Source organism: Podarcis liolepis (genome assembly GCF_965112155.1).
Source record: "Podarcis liolepis genome assembly, chromosome: 5".
Lineage (NCBI taxonomy): Eukaryota > Metazoa > Chordata > Lepidosauria > Squamata > Lacertidae > Podarcis > Podarcis liolepis.
In genome coordinates this window covers 40,948,551-40,966,351 of record NC_139556.1, presented here as the reverse complement: position 1 = coordinate 40,966,351, position 17,801 = coordinate 40,948,551, and the positions used below count along the sequence as shown (strand labels likewise).

The 17,801-nt window shown below is 42.8% G+C and overlaps 1 protein-coding gene across 6 annotated transcripts in view; it reads left to right on the top strand.

Annotated features, from left to right (window-relative positions):
* The window catches only part of BLNK (B cell linker), a 104,737-nt gene that overhangs the window by 64,951 nt on the left and 21,985 nt on the right, over positions 1 to 17,801 (top strand). For 4 of the 6 annotated variants that reach the window (XM_083505978.1, XM_083505976.1, XM_083505980.1 and 1 more), the window contains 5 exons: positions 7,992 to 8,057; positions 12,470 to 12,526; positions 14,455 to 14,501; positions 15,627 to 15,661; positions 16,905 to 17,058. In XM_083505978.1, coding sequence (XP_083362104.1) covers positions 7,992 to 8,057; positions 12,470 to 12,526; positions 14,455 to 14,501; positions 15,627 to 15,661; positions 16,905 to 17,058 — 359 coding nt within the window. The remainder of the gene's footprint in view (positions 1 to 7,991; positions 8,058 to 12,469; positions 12,527 to 14,454; positions 14,502 to 15,626; positions 15,662 to 16,904; positions 17,059 to 17,801) is intronic. The other 2 variants (XM_083505977.1, XM_083505981.1) reach the window with 1 other exon arrangement.

Sequence of the window (17,801 nt, the reverse complement as noted above, 5' to 3'; positions counted from 1 at the left end):
CCCCCCCCTTTTAGCCTATAAACATTTCAGCTAAAGAAACAAGGAAGCTAACGAAATCCCACCAAAGCAGCCGACGTTCATCGCCATGAGCAGGTCTAATGATAGCTTAGAGATGGTATAAAGAAAATCAGCCGTACAGGCCACAATCTTCTGCTTTCGCTCCAGCTACTTCATTGTATAAACAAGCATTCATCTACCTTAATAACATGCTTTGCCCTGCTTCACTTTAATAGAACTACTCATGCTTAACAGAAATTATTTGAGTGACCTTTCGAGATACAGCTTCAGGTCCAGTTATGTGGAATGAAATCAGTGGGACTTACTTCCCAGTAAACGTTATGAGGACTGAAGTGTTTGGCAACCAGTGGCGTAGCGTGGGGGGTGCAGGGGGGGCCGGCCGCACCTTAGGGTTTAAGGGCGTAAATCCACAGGTTAGGGGGCGCAAATTACTTGCCTTGCCTCGGGTGCTGACAACCCACGCTACGCCACTGTTGGCAACCAGCATTTTAAAGCTTGGTTTCCCATTTTGTATGTACAGGAATAAATGGGAGGTGGGGGTGTTCTGCCCAGGTTGAGGTGTGTACATGTCATATGCAGCAATGACTGCTGTACAGTAAGCAATAGAAACAGAAATAATGTGTGTATAGGGGCGGGGACCAGGATAGAAATATGTGGGGGACTGTTTTCCCCCAAGCATTTGTTTTATTTTTTCCAGTGGAGAAAAAAATTGGGAGAAATTGAAAAACATCCTTATGATCTATTTTCCTTTTGTAGAATAACAAAGATGACGTTTTTAAGGCAGGTTTTACAAGTATTCCTTAAGCTGCACTGTGCTCCCTTAGAATGATTTCTAGTACCAGTATACCGTATTTTTCCATGTATAAAATGCCCCCTATTTTGGGGGACTCAGAATTAAGAAAATGGGGAGAGATTGCCCCCGTGTATAAGACTACCCCCTTTTTAACATTCTTTTTTTAGTAAAAAAACAAAACAAAAACAACCTAATCTTATACATGGAAAAGTACGATAATAACTATGTGATGCAATATAAAGTGTTGGGTAATTGCAAATCCCTCCATTCTTGCGGTGGCTAATTTGCAACCCCTGCAGATGACATTGTGGGACTCCAGCTCCTATCAGACCCAGCTGTAAGAACATATGAGGAACAGCCTGCTGGATCAAGCCAGCATCCTGCTCTCACATTGGCTAACCAGGTGCCTGTGGGAAGCTCATGCAGGACATGAGCAGAAAACACTCTTCGTTGGCTCTGTAACTAAAGGCAGTATGTAACCCCACCATGTCTAGTGGCCATTGACCAGCCTTAACCTTCTGCATGGCCGGTAGTTAGGGATGATGAGAGCTGGAGTCGTGGAACATCTGGAGGGCCAGATGTAAACTGAAGACAACTCAAATCCTATGCTGCTTGGCTACAGATAGATAATTAACTCTTTTAAAGAGAGGTGGAGACAGTTTGAAAGAGGAATCATTGTTTCTTGCATTTTAATCGTCCCATTTTGTGGAGATATAGATATTTGTGGTGGTATTTTTTTCTGTTTCTGGATCATTATTTCCTAAATCAAATGTGTGTTTTTAAAAACAATAACAAAAAACCTACCCTACTATAGCACTGTTTTAACCTTCCCCTCATTTCCCCCCATGATACTTTTTGACGCTTCAGGGTGCCTCAGTTTTGATGCTCCATCTGGGTTTATTTGTAATGATTTGAATAAACTAACAGTGTAATTCAATACATGTTTACTTGGAAGAAAGTCCCACTGCATTCATTGTGGCTTGCTCTAAATGTGTGCTGGGTTGCAATTGATAGAGTGTATGTTTCTGAATTTAACAAATATAGCCAACATGTACAATTCCATGTACTCTGATATACATAATGCATTTTAGGTTCCAAACGTAGTAAAATAGGCTTAGAACTGACAAGAAAGTAAGTGCTGCATATATTTCTGTTTCCACACCAATTTCCTTCTATTTTATGGAGAAGGGAAGAGAGAGGATTTCCCCGTCACCCTCAGCTTCGAAATATTTGGAAATTGTATATATTTTACCATCCTTCCACATAAACAATTTTTCTCAATTTGTCTCTTTAAAAAAATGGATAATTGTAGCACCTCTGGAACACTGTTACAGAGGAACAATATGAAGCACATCTTTACACAAATGCTGATGAAACAATGACTTGGTTCACGTGTCATGCAAGGCCAAAGCAATGGCTTTAGTGTAGGAATGGAGAACTGCTGCCCCGGGCCCATAGGCCAGCCTTGGCCCACAAGGCTATTTCTCTGAAACTACATTCATCTGCCAGTCAGGTGACATAACCCTGATCAGGGAGGGAAGTGAAACCCTCTAGAAAGAGGGCCGGAGCCCTGAGTCACCCACCAATCAGCTGATGGACAGGGGAGGTCACTCCTGCCCAGTTAAGAGTGTGCAGTAGAGCTCTCTTGTACACCTGAACCCGGCAGAAGCAGGACAGAACGTCAATCGTGGTCTGTTCAGGAGCAGTAGGTTCCCTAGTGCCTGCCAACCACCTGTCAAATCATCTGACACCCCAATGATGTAGGTTGTTAATATGACTTTCATTTCTTGTTGAAGTAGAATGCCAGACTTTAAAAAGCGGCAGCAACAACAAAAGTGTGCTATTAAATATCAGCTCCACTAATTAAAAAAAATTAACTAAGCAACTGAAGCAGTAGTCAATTCATCCCCTAATTAAAGTTGGCATACTTTAACAATACAAAAAAAGGTTTGTTTTGGTAAGAGTTCTCTCACTGATAAGTATGTGATCGAAGGACGTTTTAAAAGTAACAAATAGCCCATGCAGTCTCCCAATACTTGTAATATGAAAGGAGCTGTCCCAGACACACTCACCTGGGAGTATATCCCATTGAATTCAATGGAGCTTACTTCTGAGTAAGCATGGGTAGGTTTGCACTATTAATTGTCTCAGGACCCAAAGGTGCATTCAGCAAAACATTGACCCTGAGATGTCTTTAACTTTGGATTCACCTGCTTCTACTTTTTTATGAAGCTAAAGAGAAACCTGTTTGACCTCTTCTCATCTGTTTGTTTTGTATGATGGCTGTCATTTCAGCTTCTTACTCTGCACGCTTCTTTCCCCGACCTGGCTGACGTTATAATCACATGTCATTGGCCACCAGGCTTTTCTAAATAGAGAAGAACCTTCCAGGAGTGTGGCGCTTAATAAAAGGAAAAGCGGAAGCACTTGATGAAGATAACCACACAAAATCTCAGCAGGAAGGCAAGGAAGGGCAATCTGTAAAATGTGACAAGATTTTCAATAAGGATCCAGTAGAGCCGTGTTGAAAGCTGGTGTTCCAAAGGTTGCAAGGAAGGGCATGGCTCTGGGGAAGCAAGCGTATCTCACATTTTGTGGGACATCATTATAGCTGTCATTCATGTCCCCATGAGAAGCAGCTGCTTTTCCTGTATAAACTTCTCAGATGGGGAAATCTGACCCATGGGTCAAACTCCATGCACTGATGCCACAGTTATCGCCAGTCCATCGTGGGTATGAGTGTTTCCCTCCCATGGTTGGCCTTTTTATACAATGTTGGGCCCTCTTTTTTTGTACATGACATTTATTGGCATCTGTCTGCCTCGGGAGACAATGCAGTGCGCTTCCAGGGGTGAAGTCAAACCACTGCATTAGCAACACCCAAGTGACCTTTCTAGGGTGCAAGCTTGGGCAGTGTATATGGAGAGCCTGGGCTACCCAGACGACAGGACCTCCCTCTTGCCCCCTGATGTGGTCCAAAGCAGAGAAATACGTTTGCTTGGCTGCATGAGTTGGTGGAAGGTGATGCACAAGGCGCCATCCACCCATCTTAGGGACTCCACTCCAGATCTGTGTAGGGTTTATTCCTTAGCTTTTTTTTTTCCTTCCCCAAGGCAGTGGAGGTTCAGGATCAGAGTTTTCCTTCTAGAAGGGCTACCTTCCCAGGTTGATGAGCCCCATCTGCTCCTCAGTTCCCTCTACAGCATGTGCAGAAACCTCCTTCTTGACCATTAGACCCACTATTGGTCTTGTCCGCTCAATCCACTGGAGCCTGTCATTGCATGCAGAGGGAAGTCCCTAACTCACTGAGGGCTTGAGACCCATCAGCTACCCTCACCTGGTTTAGCTTGCCAGTCAAAGCCATTCCTGGGGTCTGGCTACATGCAGCTCTAAAAAACCCATTAGCTCTTTCCATGGAAAGGAGTTCATCCTACATCCACATTGTTTGTAGTGAAATATCATTGTCAGGTGTGCATATGCTGAGCATGTTGCTCCAAAACATGATCTCACAATTTTGTTCTTGAGTACTGCACTTATAAACGCCAAACCTTTCAGGAGTGAAACATTTACTGGAAGTAAAAACAGACTGATTTATGAGAATGAAACAAGTGACAGCCCGAAGTTAGTCAGCCTATTGCCATGAATGTTTACTCAGAAATAAGTTGACTCCATAGGACTTACTGCCTAGCATTGTATAATTTGTTCCTTAAAATTAGAGGGACTTAGTCACAAATCATTTGCCCTGTTTATTTCAGCAGGATTAAAAGTGGCTTTATCTAGATTGGGACCCCATGCAGGAGAGTTCTCTGGACAGTGGTAGGCAGGGCTACCCAAGACATTTTGTGGCCTGAAGCAATGGACGAGGTGTCACCTTTCCCTTCCACAAACAGTAGCCACATACTCAGCTGGCAGTTGAGTCTTACTTCAACACTGACGATGGCACAGCTTCTTCCGTTGCATCTGAGGACAGCTTTAGGGGGGCGGGGCAGTTCTGCATCTGCCATCTGAGGCAGTTGCCTAACTTTCCAATGTTAGGAACGGCCCTGATGGTAGAGCACATGATTTGCATGCAGAAGGTTCCGAGGCAAACCCTGCCATTTCCAGCATAAAAGCGTGAAGTTACAGATGACTGGGGAGATCTCTGCTGGGTCCCCAGAGAACTGCTGCCAATCACAGTAGACAGTCCTAAGGTAAATGGATAAAATAGCCTGGCTCTGGTATAAGGCACCTTCCTGTATACTAAAACTCTGATTTCTATCCTACAGAAATGTACATTTAGAAGTTAGTATATTGTGAGTCAGGAAGCCTTGGCAAATGGGAGGGCGAAGAGGGAAGGAATCCTTGACTCAAAACATTTTTCAAATCGGCTACTATGTTTTTGCTTTTGTTGTTTTATTTGGTGCTGCAGTTTACCTGTTTCATTATTTGTTTTTATATATGTATTGTTTTTAGTAAATCATTTAGAGACTGTTTCGGTATTAAGCAATAGATAAAGATATGTAATAAATAAATAAATATAATAAGAAAAATATATTTACAATATCCATTATTGGCTTGATATTTGCAAATATCTGCAAAATATTTGAGGGTGGGGTGGGTAATTCCGCTTAGACCTTTTTGAAAGAAAAAAGAAGCAAGTTCCTAATTTATAACTGGGGGTGGGTGGAAGCAATGGAATGTATACAGAGTAGCACTAAGTGACACATTCCATCAACTCAAGAATTTCTACTTGTACAACAGAACTTTGCCCTCCCTTTGTACACCTCCTAAATCTGTTAACAGGGTCAGGCCAATGGCCCATCTAGTCTAGCATGCTGTACTCACAGTTGCTGACCGGATTGTGCAAGTGGAAATCCTTTGCCCTGACAGAATACATTAGTTGGATACCTACTGCCTAGTGACCTTGGCATAGATACATAAATCAATGCAAGTGGTAATTGACTGTGTATTCCTTTGTGTGCCTAATCCATGGAACACCTGGTTGGTACTGGCAGCTCAGAGACTTCCCATTTTCCAGTTAAGAGGGAAAGGGTAGCAGAATAAAGTCACCAGCTGAGCAGTGCTACATTTGAATGGCATTACCTTCCTTACTGGATTAATAGCATTTCTATTTGACTTTGACAATTTTAGAACCAACAACAAGATTTCTCTGTCCTAAGTTATTTGAGGTTGAGTGAACACATCCTGATTAGAGAGTTACTATTTATTTTACCTGTCTCATTGAAATAAAGGGAAGGACTGAGGGGGCATTCCTAACTTCCAGTGGGCTTTTTTACAATCTGCCTGGAGCTGGTGAGCTCCATTCATTGCTCAGAAACTATAATCCTCTCTTTCTTTAATTTCTGTTTCACCTGCACACCTGTTTATACAAAACTAAAAGTCACGTCTACAAAAACAAAGACGAGCTGAGAGGTAATTATTATGTCATTGCCTGAGTACAGTCCAGCTCCATTGAAATAATATTGACTAAATGGGAACAAGCTCTTTGACTCCCTTTCTACAACAGTGAGGTAGAGGTGAAATATGTCTCTTCTACCCCTCAATGTAGGGGTAATACTAGGGTTAACTTGTTTTCCAAAACCATAGGAGCTAAAATTGTAAACTGGTGACATCAACTTAACATCAACTTGATGTACAAGAATTAGCAAATAAGGTTGCTCATGGCATGGGTACAAGCTTTAGCACTTAATAACATCTGCAGAGTTGGGGATGCGGGTGGCGCTGTGGTCTAAACCACTGAGTCCCTTGGGCTTGCAGATGAGAAGGTTGGCAGTTCAAATCCCTGGTGTGGAGTGAGCTCCTGTTGCTCTGTCCCAGCTTCTGCCAACCTAGCAGTTCGAAAGCATACCAGTGCAAGTAGATAAATAGGTACCACTGCAGTGGGAAGGTAAACTGCATTTCTGGGCACTCTGGTTTCTGTCACTGTGTTCCATTGTGCCAGAAGCAGTTTTGTCATGCTCGCCACATGACCCGGAAAGCTGTCTGTGGACAAACGCTGGCTCCCTCAGCCTGAAAGAGATGAGCACCGCGCCCCATAGTCTCCTTTGACTGGACTTAACTGTCCAGGAGTCCTTTATCTTTTACCTTTGCCTAACATCTGCAGATCAAATGGTTCAGTGTCTGGCTTAGAGATGGGGAATATGTGGTCCTCCAATATTGCAACTTCCATCACCCTGAGCACTGGCCATGCTGGGTGTGGCTGATGGAAGTTGGAGTTCAACAACAGGCTCCCCACCTCTAATTCCTAATACTGCAAGGATGCTCTAATTCTGCAAGGATGCTCAAAAAAAGCGTGATTAAATGGGAGGGGATTCATTATGATTGCATGTTCTTTTGCAGGACAAATCAGGTTCTGGAAAAGGTGTCTTGAGCCTACCAAAGGTCTTTTAGTTGAAATCTTCCTTTCCACTAATTAACTGATTTGGGTTAATAAAATTACACGTGGTACGGGGAGAGACCAGATAGAGAGAAGAGTGTGTGCACTCTCTCACACATAATACTAGAATCTGGTTTAGCCAATGAAGCTGAACAGTGAAAGATTCAAGACAGACAAAAGGATGTACTTGTTCATACTGTGGATGGATCAACAATGGGATTTGCTAGCCCAAGATCTGGTGTTGGTCACCAATTTAAATGGTTTTGAAAGCAGATTTGGACGGATCATAAATGATGACTATATACTACCTCCAGTACCAGTTGCTGCGAAGCAACAGTGGGGAAGATAATTGTCCTCATGACCTAAATCTCTTAAAGTTTGCAATCTTTTTTTTAAAAAAATAGAAACCTTTTGTAAACTAAAAAATGCCAAAGATTCCCAAAAAAGGAATGCCATAGATTCACTTTCTGAGAAGTTGCTCAACAAACTGATTGAATCATTGTCATCAGACCAATGAGAAGATTTGCACTGTAGCACTATGGATGCTTATTTTAGATTGCCTCGCTACAGAACACTTTGATGAGTTTTTCTCAACAGATGCTGGGTTTACCAACAGCTTCTGAGAAGAATTAACACTTCCACCAAGAAAAAGAGTGAAAGAAAGAAGTGGTGTGGGGGGAAAAGGAACATATGACAGCAAATATGGGGCTTTTGATGTGTCTAGTTGTATATGTTGTAATACACCTTCTTGTTCTATTAATAACACAGCCATGATGAAAGATGTCCATGCTTTATTTTCTACAGGCAACTTCAAAAGATAGTACACGATATCAAGAAAAATGACAGCGGAATAATGAGCAAGTTCAAAAAGTAAGCTATGCACATCCGTAATTTACATGATTGAATGCTTTACTCATTTTAGTGCCTATTTTTGATACATGTTCAGCAGAAGCCTGTGCATGCCTACTCAGAAGTAGGTCCCAGCATGTTCAAGGGGGCTTACTTCCAAGTAAGTGTGCATTAAATGGAACGCTTCGTGGTATGTGACGGGGGCCCCGGATGCCCAACTGAGCATTTTGAAATTCTCAGTTTTGCTCATAACAAACAGTTCTAGTCTTCTTAATAACAGTATGTTTATGAGGCCTCATTCACTCCTTACATTTAGAGCACTATGATAACACTTTAAACATGAGAGCCAGCGTGGTGTAGTGGTTAAGAGCAGTAGACTCATAATCTGGTGAACCAGGTTCGCGTCCCCGCTCCTCCACATGCAGCTGCTGGGTGACCTTGGGCGAGTCACACTTTTCTGAAGTCTCTCAGCCCCACTCACCTCACAGAGTGTTTGTTGTGGTGGAGGAAGGGAAAGGAGATTGTTAGCTGCTTTGAGACTCCTTAGGGTAGTGATAAAGTGGGATATCAAAAAATCCAAACTCTTCTTCTTCTTCTTCTTTCTCCAAGGAGTTGTGGGCTCTTTAGTCTGTTAAGGGTACTGAGAGTTGTAAGGACAGCCCTAATTCCCCTCAGAGAGCTACAATTCCCAGAGTTCCCTGTGATTGGTTGTTAAACTACTCTGGAAAATGAGGTCATCATATGACACATGCACCATTTTGAACCTCGAAGGTGGTGTCTCGGATTTGGGCAGTGTTGTGTTGGAGGATACGCATAGATGGCCATAACAAAGCAGTTACCCAACAAGCCGTAAAACAATCCATCAGTCAAAATAATAAAGTGCTATAACAAAACCAAAGGTAGATAACCTAAGTTCCGTAAATGACTTCCTTAAAAGGTCTGCTGAAATAGAAAGGTCTCCGTCAAGCATCTGAAGTCCAGTAGAAAGGGGGCCTGTCTCATCTCAGGCAGGGGAGGGGAGGTTCACAGTATCATCTCCACAATGCTGAATGGTGTATACAAACCATGGACCTGAGCCATAGGAGATCCCTAACAGAGACTTCCCCAAGGTAACCTTCACCCAAGTTGTTAAGGGCCTTGTTAATTGACACAAGATCCTTTAATGTGACCTGGTAACATGGGCAACTGGTGCAAGCTTTAAAGCATCAGACTTATGTGATGGTGGAATGCATGGTGCCGCCTTGGTCTTCCCTGCAGTACACATACCATCTGCACAAATGTCAGCTGAAGAGTTCTTCAGATGTTTCTCAGTGACAACTCACCACTGTTCCTAGGTGTATGTGAGCTTCAGATGGTCTACCTCATTGACGTTTGCTTGCAAATGCAACTGATTAAGAATTAGGGCCTCTTCTTTGTCTGAATGAGCCTGCAAAAGACGAGGCAGAAACTCAGGTGTATGTCAAAAGCTGGCTGAAAGTTACATCATGAATGGTCTCAGCCTCAGTAGGAGCACTGTTACTGCTCCTCTACCTCATGAAATGCTCGTGGTTAGGAAGCATATCTCCTCATGACCTGCTGCTCCAGAGCTGCTCTACAGAGATTACTTCAGAAGGTGATGAACTCTCCTTCATTGGAGGTTTTTAAACAGAGGTTGGGTGGCCATCTCTCAGTAATTTTTTCGCTTGGATCCCTGCATTGTAGGGGGCTGGGCTGGATAACCCTTGGGGTCGCTTCCAACTCTACAATTCTATGAGGTGAAGGAGAAATAGAAGTAACATGCAGCCCACCTTGCATATAATTCCACTGAATAGCCTACAGTGGATTCATTTCAAAGTGCTCAGACTTACAAACAATGCAGTTCCAGCCACATCTACTGAGAAGTATGTCCAACTGACTTCAGTGCTGCTTGCTCCCAGGTAAATGGATTTAGGGCTGAAGTTTTAGAAGGGCATCTTTTTTTGACCCAGCTGTTATGTATTGTCCTCTTATTGGACAAGCACTTTCAACAACTGCATTTAAACTGGTATCTCTGTACAGTGGTACCTTGGGTTACATAGGCTTCAGGTTACATACGCTTCAGGTTACAGACTCCGCTAACCCAGAAATAGTGCTTCAGGTTAAGAACTTTGCTTCAGGATGAGAACAGAAATCATGCTCTGGCGGCGTGGCAGCAGCGGGAGGCCCCATTAGCTAAAGTGGTGCTTCAGGTTAAGAACAGTTTCATGTTAAGAACGGACCTCCAGAACGAATTAAGTACTTAACCCGAGGTACCAATGTATTACAATGACATGATAGCAACATGTCTCAACAACTTCTGTTGCAACAGACCTGATAAACCAAATCAACAAGGTTGTTCTCCCTCCTTCAAAGAGCTTGCAGCAATTCTTTCCTTTAGAGAGAGAGAGAGAGAGAGAGAGAGAGAGAGAGAGAGAGAGAGAACCAATTTGCCCCTACCACAACTGCTATGTGTGTGTGCTTAACTCTGTATTTATCCTTAAAACACTTGACTAAATATAGATGCCTACAGAAAGGCACTCTGGAGCTAGACTCCTTTTATATTAGCTCATATATCACTCCTGCAATTATTACCTTCCTTCCACCCCAGAAAATGTTTGTGCTTCTCCTTGGCTCTAATGGCATCAATAGATAGCTGGGGGGGGGGGGTGGATTAGTCCCACAATCTGTTACCAAGAACAAGCAGCCAGTTTTGCTGACATGCAGGGCAAGAAGGAGGTATACTAAGTCCCGCATTCACAGCTGCTGCAACATCCATATCTCACATTTAAAGCACTCTTATACCACTTTAACAGCCATCACTCACCCCAAAGAATCCTGGGAACTGTAGTTTGCTGAGAGTGCTGGGAATTACAGCTCTCTGAGAGGTCTGCTAAAAACAGATCCCCTCTAGGAGATCCATATGGCTGTATTTAATCAGACTTCTTATATTTTGAGTGTCGTGAGTTTTGTTGTTGGTTCCTGTTGTGTTCATACTGTTTTACTGTCTCTAATTGACTCTGCTCTGACCCTCCTTAGAGAGAGAAAGAGCAGGATAAGAATGCTCATCATTAAATAAATCACAATGCTAAAGTGATGAGAGAAAACGCACTTGGTGTAACTTTCTTTTCTGTGCAGAAGTGTAGACATCCTGGAAGTTGTACTAATGGGCTAGGCCATTTCTCTGTTAGCAGAAGCCTGGTTTTGAAAGCACCTGCCAAACACCACATGAATAACCTTGCACATGGGCAAACTGGCTTACAGGAGCACGCATGACCGAACACACCACATCTGACAAATACACAACTTCCTTTTTTATTTACTGTAAAAGCAAAGCTACTTTGGAGTACAAGAACCGGGTCACCATCTTTTGACCCTCCCACAATGGGAAAACGATATCAGTGAAAATAGCTACATTTTGCATGCTGACTGTGCAGTCAAGGAAATGAATTGAAGCATAACATGAAAGGAGAAGCAATACTAAAAGGGGGCCATAAATTGTAGCATAACTGAACTAAAATGGGGAACTAGGGGGGTTTATGGCAGAATATCTAGGCCTCTAAACCTTGTGGTGATGATGATGATAATGGAACATCAGTCATGTTCTCTCACCTACAGACAGAGGCTTCGTTGTGCTACTTGTTGCAAAGAAAAACGTAGGAGTTTTTCGTTCATCAGGTTTGTTATCAGCCTGATAACTATTGTGAAATTTTATTATAAGGGTTGCAAAATTTTTCTGCAAGGTCCCACTTTGTGGCTTGATCTGTGGATATCAGTATCGCTTGCTGTTTGGTGCTATTAACAGATACAAGAGCAGGCATGACCGGTTTCTTTTCCCCTAGTCCATCAACAGTACTGTTCTTAAAAGCAGGGGCTGAGAGCATGATCCTCCCAGATGTTGCAAGACTACAGCTCATCGCCAAGCATCGTTCATGCTGGCTGCGGCTGATCAGAGAGTCTGACAACGTCTCAAGGGCCACAGGTTCAACAGCCCTGCTTTATGGTCAAGCCTGTAAATGTTATAATGCCAGTGATTCCCAAACCAGTTGAGCAAGGTTACGTGACCTGTAAATGGTTCCATTCCATTGACTGCTCACCAGATGCACACATATTCAAGCAATGCACACACACAGGAACTTTCTGTTTACTTTCTCTAGCAGCAGGTTCACCAATCTGAACAGCCAAAACTCACAAGACATAAAAATGCAGCTGAGTGATTACTTTAGCAGCTATTGGGCCAAAGCAACTAGATACATCCTCCAAATGCACATGTGGAACTCATACCGTCAAAGACTCACTAGGTGATGCTCCAGAAATACCAGTAGTGTGCATTTGTGGTTTCGTTCCATTTGCAAGTACGAGTGTTACAGCTTTCACAAACTGACAGACCTAACCTGCTTGAGAAACGTTTGTCTTTTCTTCTCTCTTTTGATATTTAGGTTCCAAAATGAACAAATGGCCATAATTTGCAAAACTGGAAAAAATACATGGGATCGGTATGGCGACTGAGAATTGCACAAGTTTTGGTTGTTCAGCATGAAGTCTTGTTGCCCGCTTTCAGTGTAATGCTTTTGTGTTTTTTGCCAGGGTTTACTTGTAGAAGCAGAGCCTTCTCTCTCCTGTCGAGTCCCTAGACCATCAGCCTCTTAATTTTCTTTTTTCCTAAAAGTACATAGACAGAGCAAACATCCATTCCACCACGGGACCTTCTCATGGATTGTTTTTCCAGCACTTACCTGTGTGGTGCATGTTAAAAATGTAACACATAGTGTTTAAAAGCATGTTTAAGCATGTGTTTGATGTGGATAGCTGCTGCAGGAAATTCCAACGCCTTGTAACTGTATCAAATGATTTATGGCATCTACAGGTATTTTGTGAAATCTGCTAACAGCTCAGGCCTGTAGAAGTTGGAATGCATTTCGTTTAGTTAAACCCACAAATAATTCAAACAGCCATGTCACACTTCAGGCCAGTCCCATTCGATAAAGACATCTACTGCCAACCTGAAACACAGAGAAATTTCACTGCACTCTCATCTACTGTGATCAAAGTGAAGGAATGGGTTTCTGTGTAGCAAGTTTAAAACTGACTCAACCCCCCCCCCCTTTTTGTTCTTTCAAAAGAGAGCACTTTTAAATGCATAAAACTTGAACTCTTGAGCAAAACCATAATAAGGACACAACTGCATAAACAGTTCTGTCCTTTATTAGGACAGGCAAAGGATGGCCTTGGCTCCCCAGGGGAACAGCAAGAACACATCAGAACTTTATCTTATGTGCTGACCACAAAATACGCACAAGACCAATGTCCGGGGGAAACGCCAAAAGCGTGTTCCCTGAGATTATGACGTCTTCCCAGATAGGAATAGGAAGAGGAAGATCCTTTTATGGTCAGAAGTACAGGAAGGAAGATCCTTTTATGGTCAGAAGTACAGGAAGGAAGATCCTTTTATGGTTGAGAGTACCAGAGCAGGAACATATGTGATGTCAACCTGCGTATACAAGTTGACGTGGCTGGGGAAGGGGGAGAGGGTGCCTGGAGGGAATATGAACTGCATGAAACCTGTCATTTCTTTGGACTTGCTGTGGACTCACCACGCAAGTGCCTTCTGCTATCCGGAGAGCAGAATAAACTCTTTCTTTGAACCAACTCAGTGTCATTTTGACTTCCTTCCTCCTGTCCCGGAGCAACGCAGACCCAATCGGTGAACTCCAATAAGGCTACAAAAGATAAACTCATCCTTTTTAAGCATGCCAGCTATGGTTAACTTCATTGGCTTGGATTCTAAGATAAATTACCTTAAGGAAGCTCACAGGAAGAAGTGTTTCCTAAATTCTACTCACTAGTCACAAGAACAAAAAAGAGCCTCATTGGAGGGTTAGGAAGCCCCTGAGATAGGGCATGGGAGACTGAGAATCAGCCACAATTGAGCAGACCTCCGTCTGATTTTGAATGATTAACAATGTTATCCTCTACATGCCCACTCAGAAGTAGGGATGAGGGAGACATTCATTTCAGTTTGTATTTAAATGTGCACTGATAACATTAAAATTCTAAACAGTATAGGAATGAATAAGTAGACACAGCAATAATTTGCAGATTAAAAGGACATTTTACTATTTAGCATTCTAAATGTTGTATTGGATAGTTTTGTAACTAACAATCTGCATTTCTTACATCCTTAATTGCCTGTCCGTTGTGTTTTCCTGCAGAAGTATCCATGTTCATTACATGCATTCTTTCCCCAGAAGTATCACAAACCATAGATTTGTTTGCATCTTCATGTACCTCTTGCTAAGTGTCTTTGTCATGGTCTTTTGTCACCAGCTTTTTGTTATAGTTCGTTTTTGCCAAGTGCTTTGTTGCTGTGCAACTATTATTTAACGGTCTGGAAGTGTGATATAATACTTTCGTATTTTCACAGGCTAACAAATAAACCACCACCAAGTGTGCCACCAGTAGATTATAGAGGTATGAACATGAAACTGTTAATTAACTGTTAATTAAGTCCTGTGGTTGGTACCAACCACAGTTTAGGGAGTTTGGGGCTTATAAAGGAAGGTGAGGGGCAAGTCACATGTATCTTGCCCTTGGGGGTGCCTGTTCCTTGGTGGGGGCCCATGCAGTTGGTCCCTACCCAGATGGTTGGGTTAATTAAAAGTTATCTCAGCTACATGGAAACCACTCACAGAAGTGGTTCCAACATGGCTTAGGGCAATGTTTAAATGGGCACCTAATGACTTCATTGCATAGCTGATCATAAGTGTCATGCAGCTAACGTGAACACTGCATCCCTATTAAGAAATTTGAATCATTACCTCGGCTATTAGATGTGAAAAGGCAGGCCGCAGAAAAGCTGCCTCAGCTAAAAGATCAAACCATAAGAAGTACCTGATGAAACATAACCCTTTGCTAGCTTTCAGAATAGTATTTAGGAAGCCTCAGGAGGAAAGTAGTACTGTACCACATTTAGACATCGGAGGCTGTGATTTAAGAAAGAGCAGTTTTGGATGCCTATTATACACAGTGCCTTGGCCTCAGATTTCCTGAGTAACATTTTGCAAGATGTTTCCTCTCCTTGGTTCCTGTTTAAATGGAGATGCTGACTTTCTTCAAGAAGAGGGATGCCTGCATGTGCCTCGTTCCTGTCAGAAGATTGTATTAATGTCTCATGCAAATGGTGTGCAGGCAAAGGATAGGAAATCAGTGTTGCAGACTGCCTAGCATACAGCTATTGGGGATGGATGGTCAGGCATGCAGGCTTCCACTGGGAAAAATGATAGCTGCAAATATCACAGCATCTGACAGCCTATGAGAAGTGGCCAAGAAGATAAACAAAGGGGAGAGGCAGCAGCTTTCCCCCTTTGCCATAAAATGCAGATGCTGTATATTGTAGCACATGGTTATCGAATTGTGTCCTCAAGTGCCAGTTCATTTCACTACCGTAAATCTAAGTTACAGTATTAGCTAGCTGTATGAACACCTCACTTAGGAGCATTTTGTAGACAGAGTTTTGCAAGAAGGAAGTATTTGACATCTTGCTCACCTGCATGCTGTTCAGTGGCTAGCAAACTAATTTTATTTGTTTTTACGCAGAGGCAGAGGAAGAGGAACAGTGGTCAGATGAATTTGTAAGTATATTCATCACACTTCCACCATTGCACCTAAATAACTATAAATCTGAGTTGTGGAATTTTTGACTCCAAACCATCTATTTTTGCTTCCGTTTATATAAATGATATTATCAGTCTTCTAGTCACACTCTTGAAGAGCTGGAGATGTGTGTATGTGTGTGTGTATTTGCATTACTACCAAAATGCTCACAGCAGTGGTCTTGTGTCTGGATAATAAGAAGTTGTCACTTAGATCAGAACTGGAGTTGGGAGTCCAATAACATCCGGAGGGTCACAGGTTCCCTATTCCTGACCTATGTAGTTCTGATCCCACCACCCATTTCCTCCAGCACCACTGCATGACAAATGCTGATAAGGTCTGCTATTTAGTACTGTCACACCGCCTCACTGGCTGCCATTAGGATTCGCCACAGGGCATAAAAACCCACTGAGTGTGCTACCAGCAAAAAAGTCACTGGTCCTCTATTCAAATTATTTCTTGTCTTGTTTTCCCTGAAACCCACACCCACACGGCTCTGATCCTCTGCACCCAGGGTGGGGAACATCAGGCCCATGGTCCAAATGTGTACCTCCAAGTCTTTGCATTTGGCCCTTGGGACTGTCCTCAAGCAAAACACCCACAAGCCACACACACCCTTCTTTCTTGTCTGGAATGGGTCCTTGACCCCCTGTGGTAAGATTTCTGGCCTGGAAGGAGAATGGAGGTGTTTGTATATAGAAGCATCTGACTTTTGCATAGCTGGAATGTAACTTGGGCATGTGATCAGAGTCCCATTCTTTGCTTAGCCCACTTTTGCAACTGCCCCTGCTATGCAGCTCTCAGAAGGTGGTCTATGAAGGCATGTAGCCCTTTGCCTGTAGTGTTCTTGCCCCTGCTCTTCCCCATAATCGTAGGCTGCTTTGTAAACTCAGGACAGGTTTAGATTGACAGCTGAAGATGTGGATTGTCCCGGAAAATATTGCATCCAAGTTGTTTATTGAGCGCTGGGGAATGTTCTCATGTTGTGACTAGTCTCTGGCAGCCCATTCACATCTACAGGTAATCATTATACATCACAGGGGACTAATCATGTGTAAACACAGAATTAAAAGACTTTGGGGGAGCTGCTTACATTTTGGGGTGGTGTTAAAAATAAATGATACTGTGACATATCTCAACCCAGTGCACATATTCTCTCTAAGAGTTGCATCTTACAGGGTTCTAAGAAAATGAATGATGCCCTATTTTTATTTTTTTTAGGATAGTGATTATGAGAATCCTGATGACCACTCTGATCCTGAGATGTACGTGGTTCCCACCGAAGAAAACCCTGATGACAGCTATGAGCCCCCACCAAGCGAGCAGGAAAAGAAGATTCCAGCAGCCTTCTCATGTGCTGGAGGAGAATATGCAGGTAATCTTTATGCCTCATTCTATGAACCTGTTTTCCTATTCCAGAACATAATGAATGGCATAGAATTTGAAGGAAGCAGGAGGGATTTAAATGTGGTCACACCCCGTTTCCCCGGTCTCCTAATCAGGGCTGCGCCTCAGTAGGATGATCTTCCTGCATTCCTAACTCCCACCTTACAATTGTTTCCTTTATGTATCTGCCAAAGTGGGCTTGAGTCCATGAAAGCTCATGTCACAGTAAGTAAGTTGGCCTTTAAAGGCCACAAGCCCTTTGTTGTCAGCTGAGGTTACAGTACCGCTCCCCTGCCCTTTTAATGGCACACACAAGTCTAGGGTCATTCATTGGGTGCTTTTCTGTGAGGTGAAAAATTAAATTATAACAGAACTCAGAGCTGAGCTGCACATGACACCATTCACAAAATTAGCCCAAGTGACTTTTTAAACGTCAATTTCAAGGGCAATCTAGACCAATGGGGCAGAGGGCGTCCAGATCAGGCTCCCCACATCTGCAATCGACTTTTAAAATGCCAGTCAAAGAAAAGTCCACAATATTATCCCCACCCCAAGATATGAAGTTCCTGTCAAAACAATGAAGGGGTTTCTAAAAAATATAGCTTGTTATTAAACAAAAAAGCTTTATTTTATTTTTAAAATTGCTGTGCAAGCTGATACGGAAAATATTCAGAACGCTCAGTTCTCTCAGTGGTATTGTTTTCTCAAAAGTGATCAATTCCAGGAGTCAGA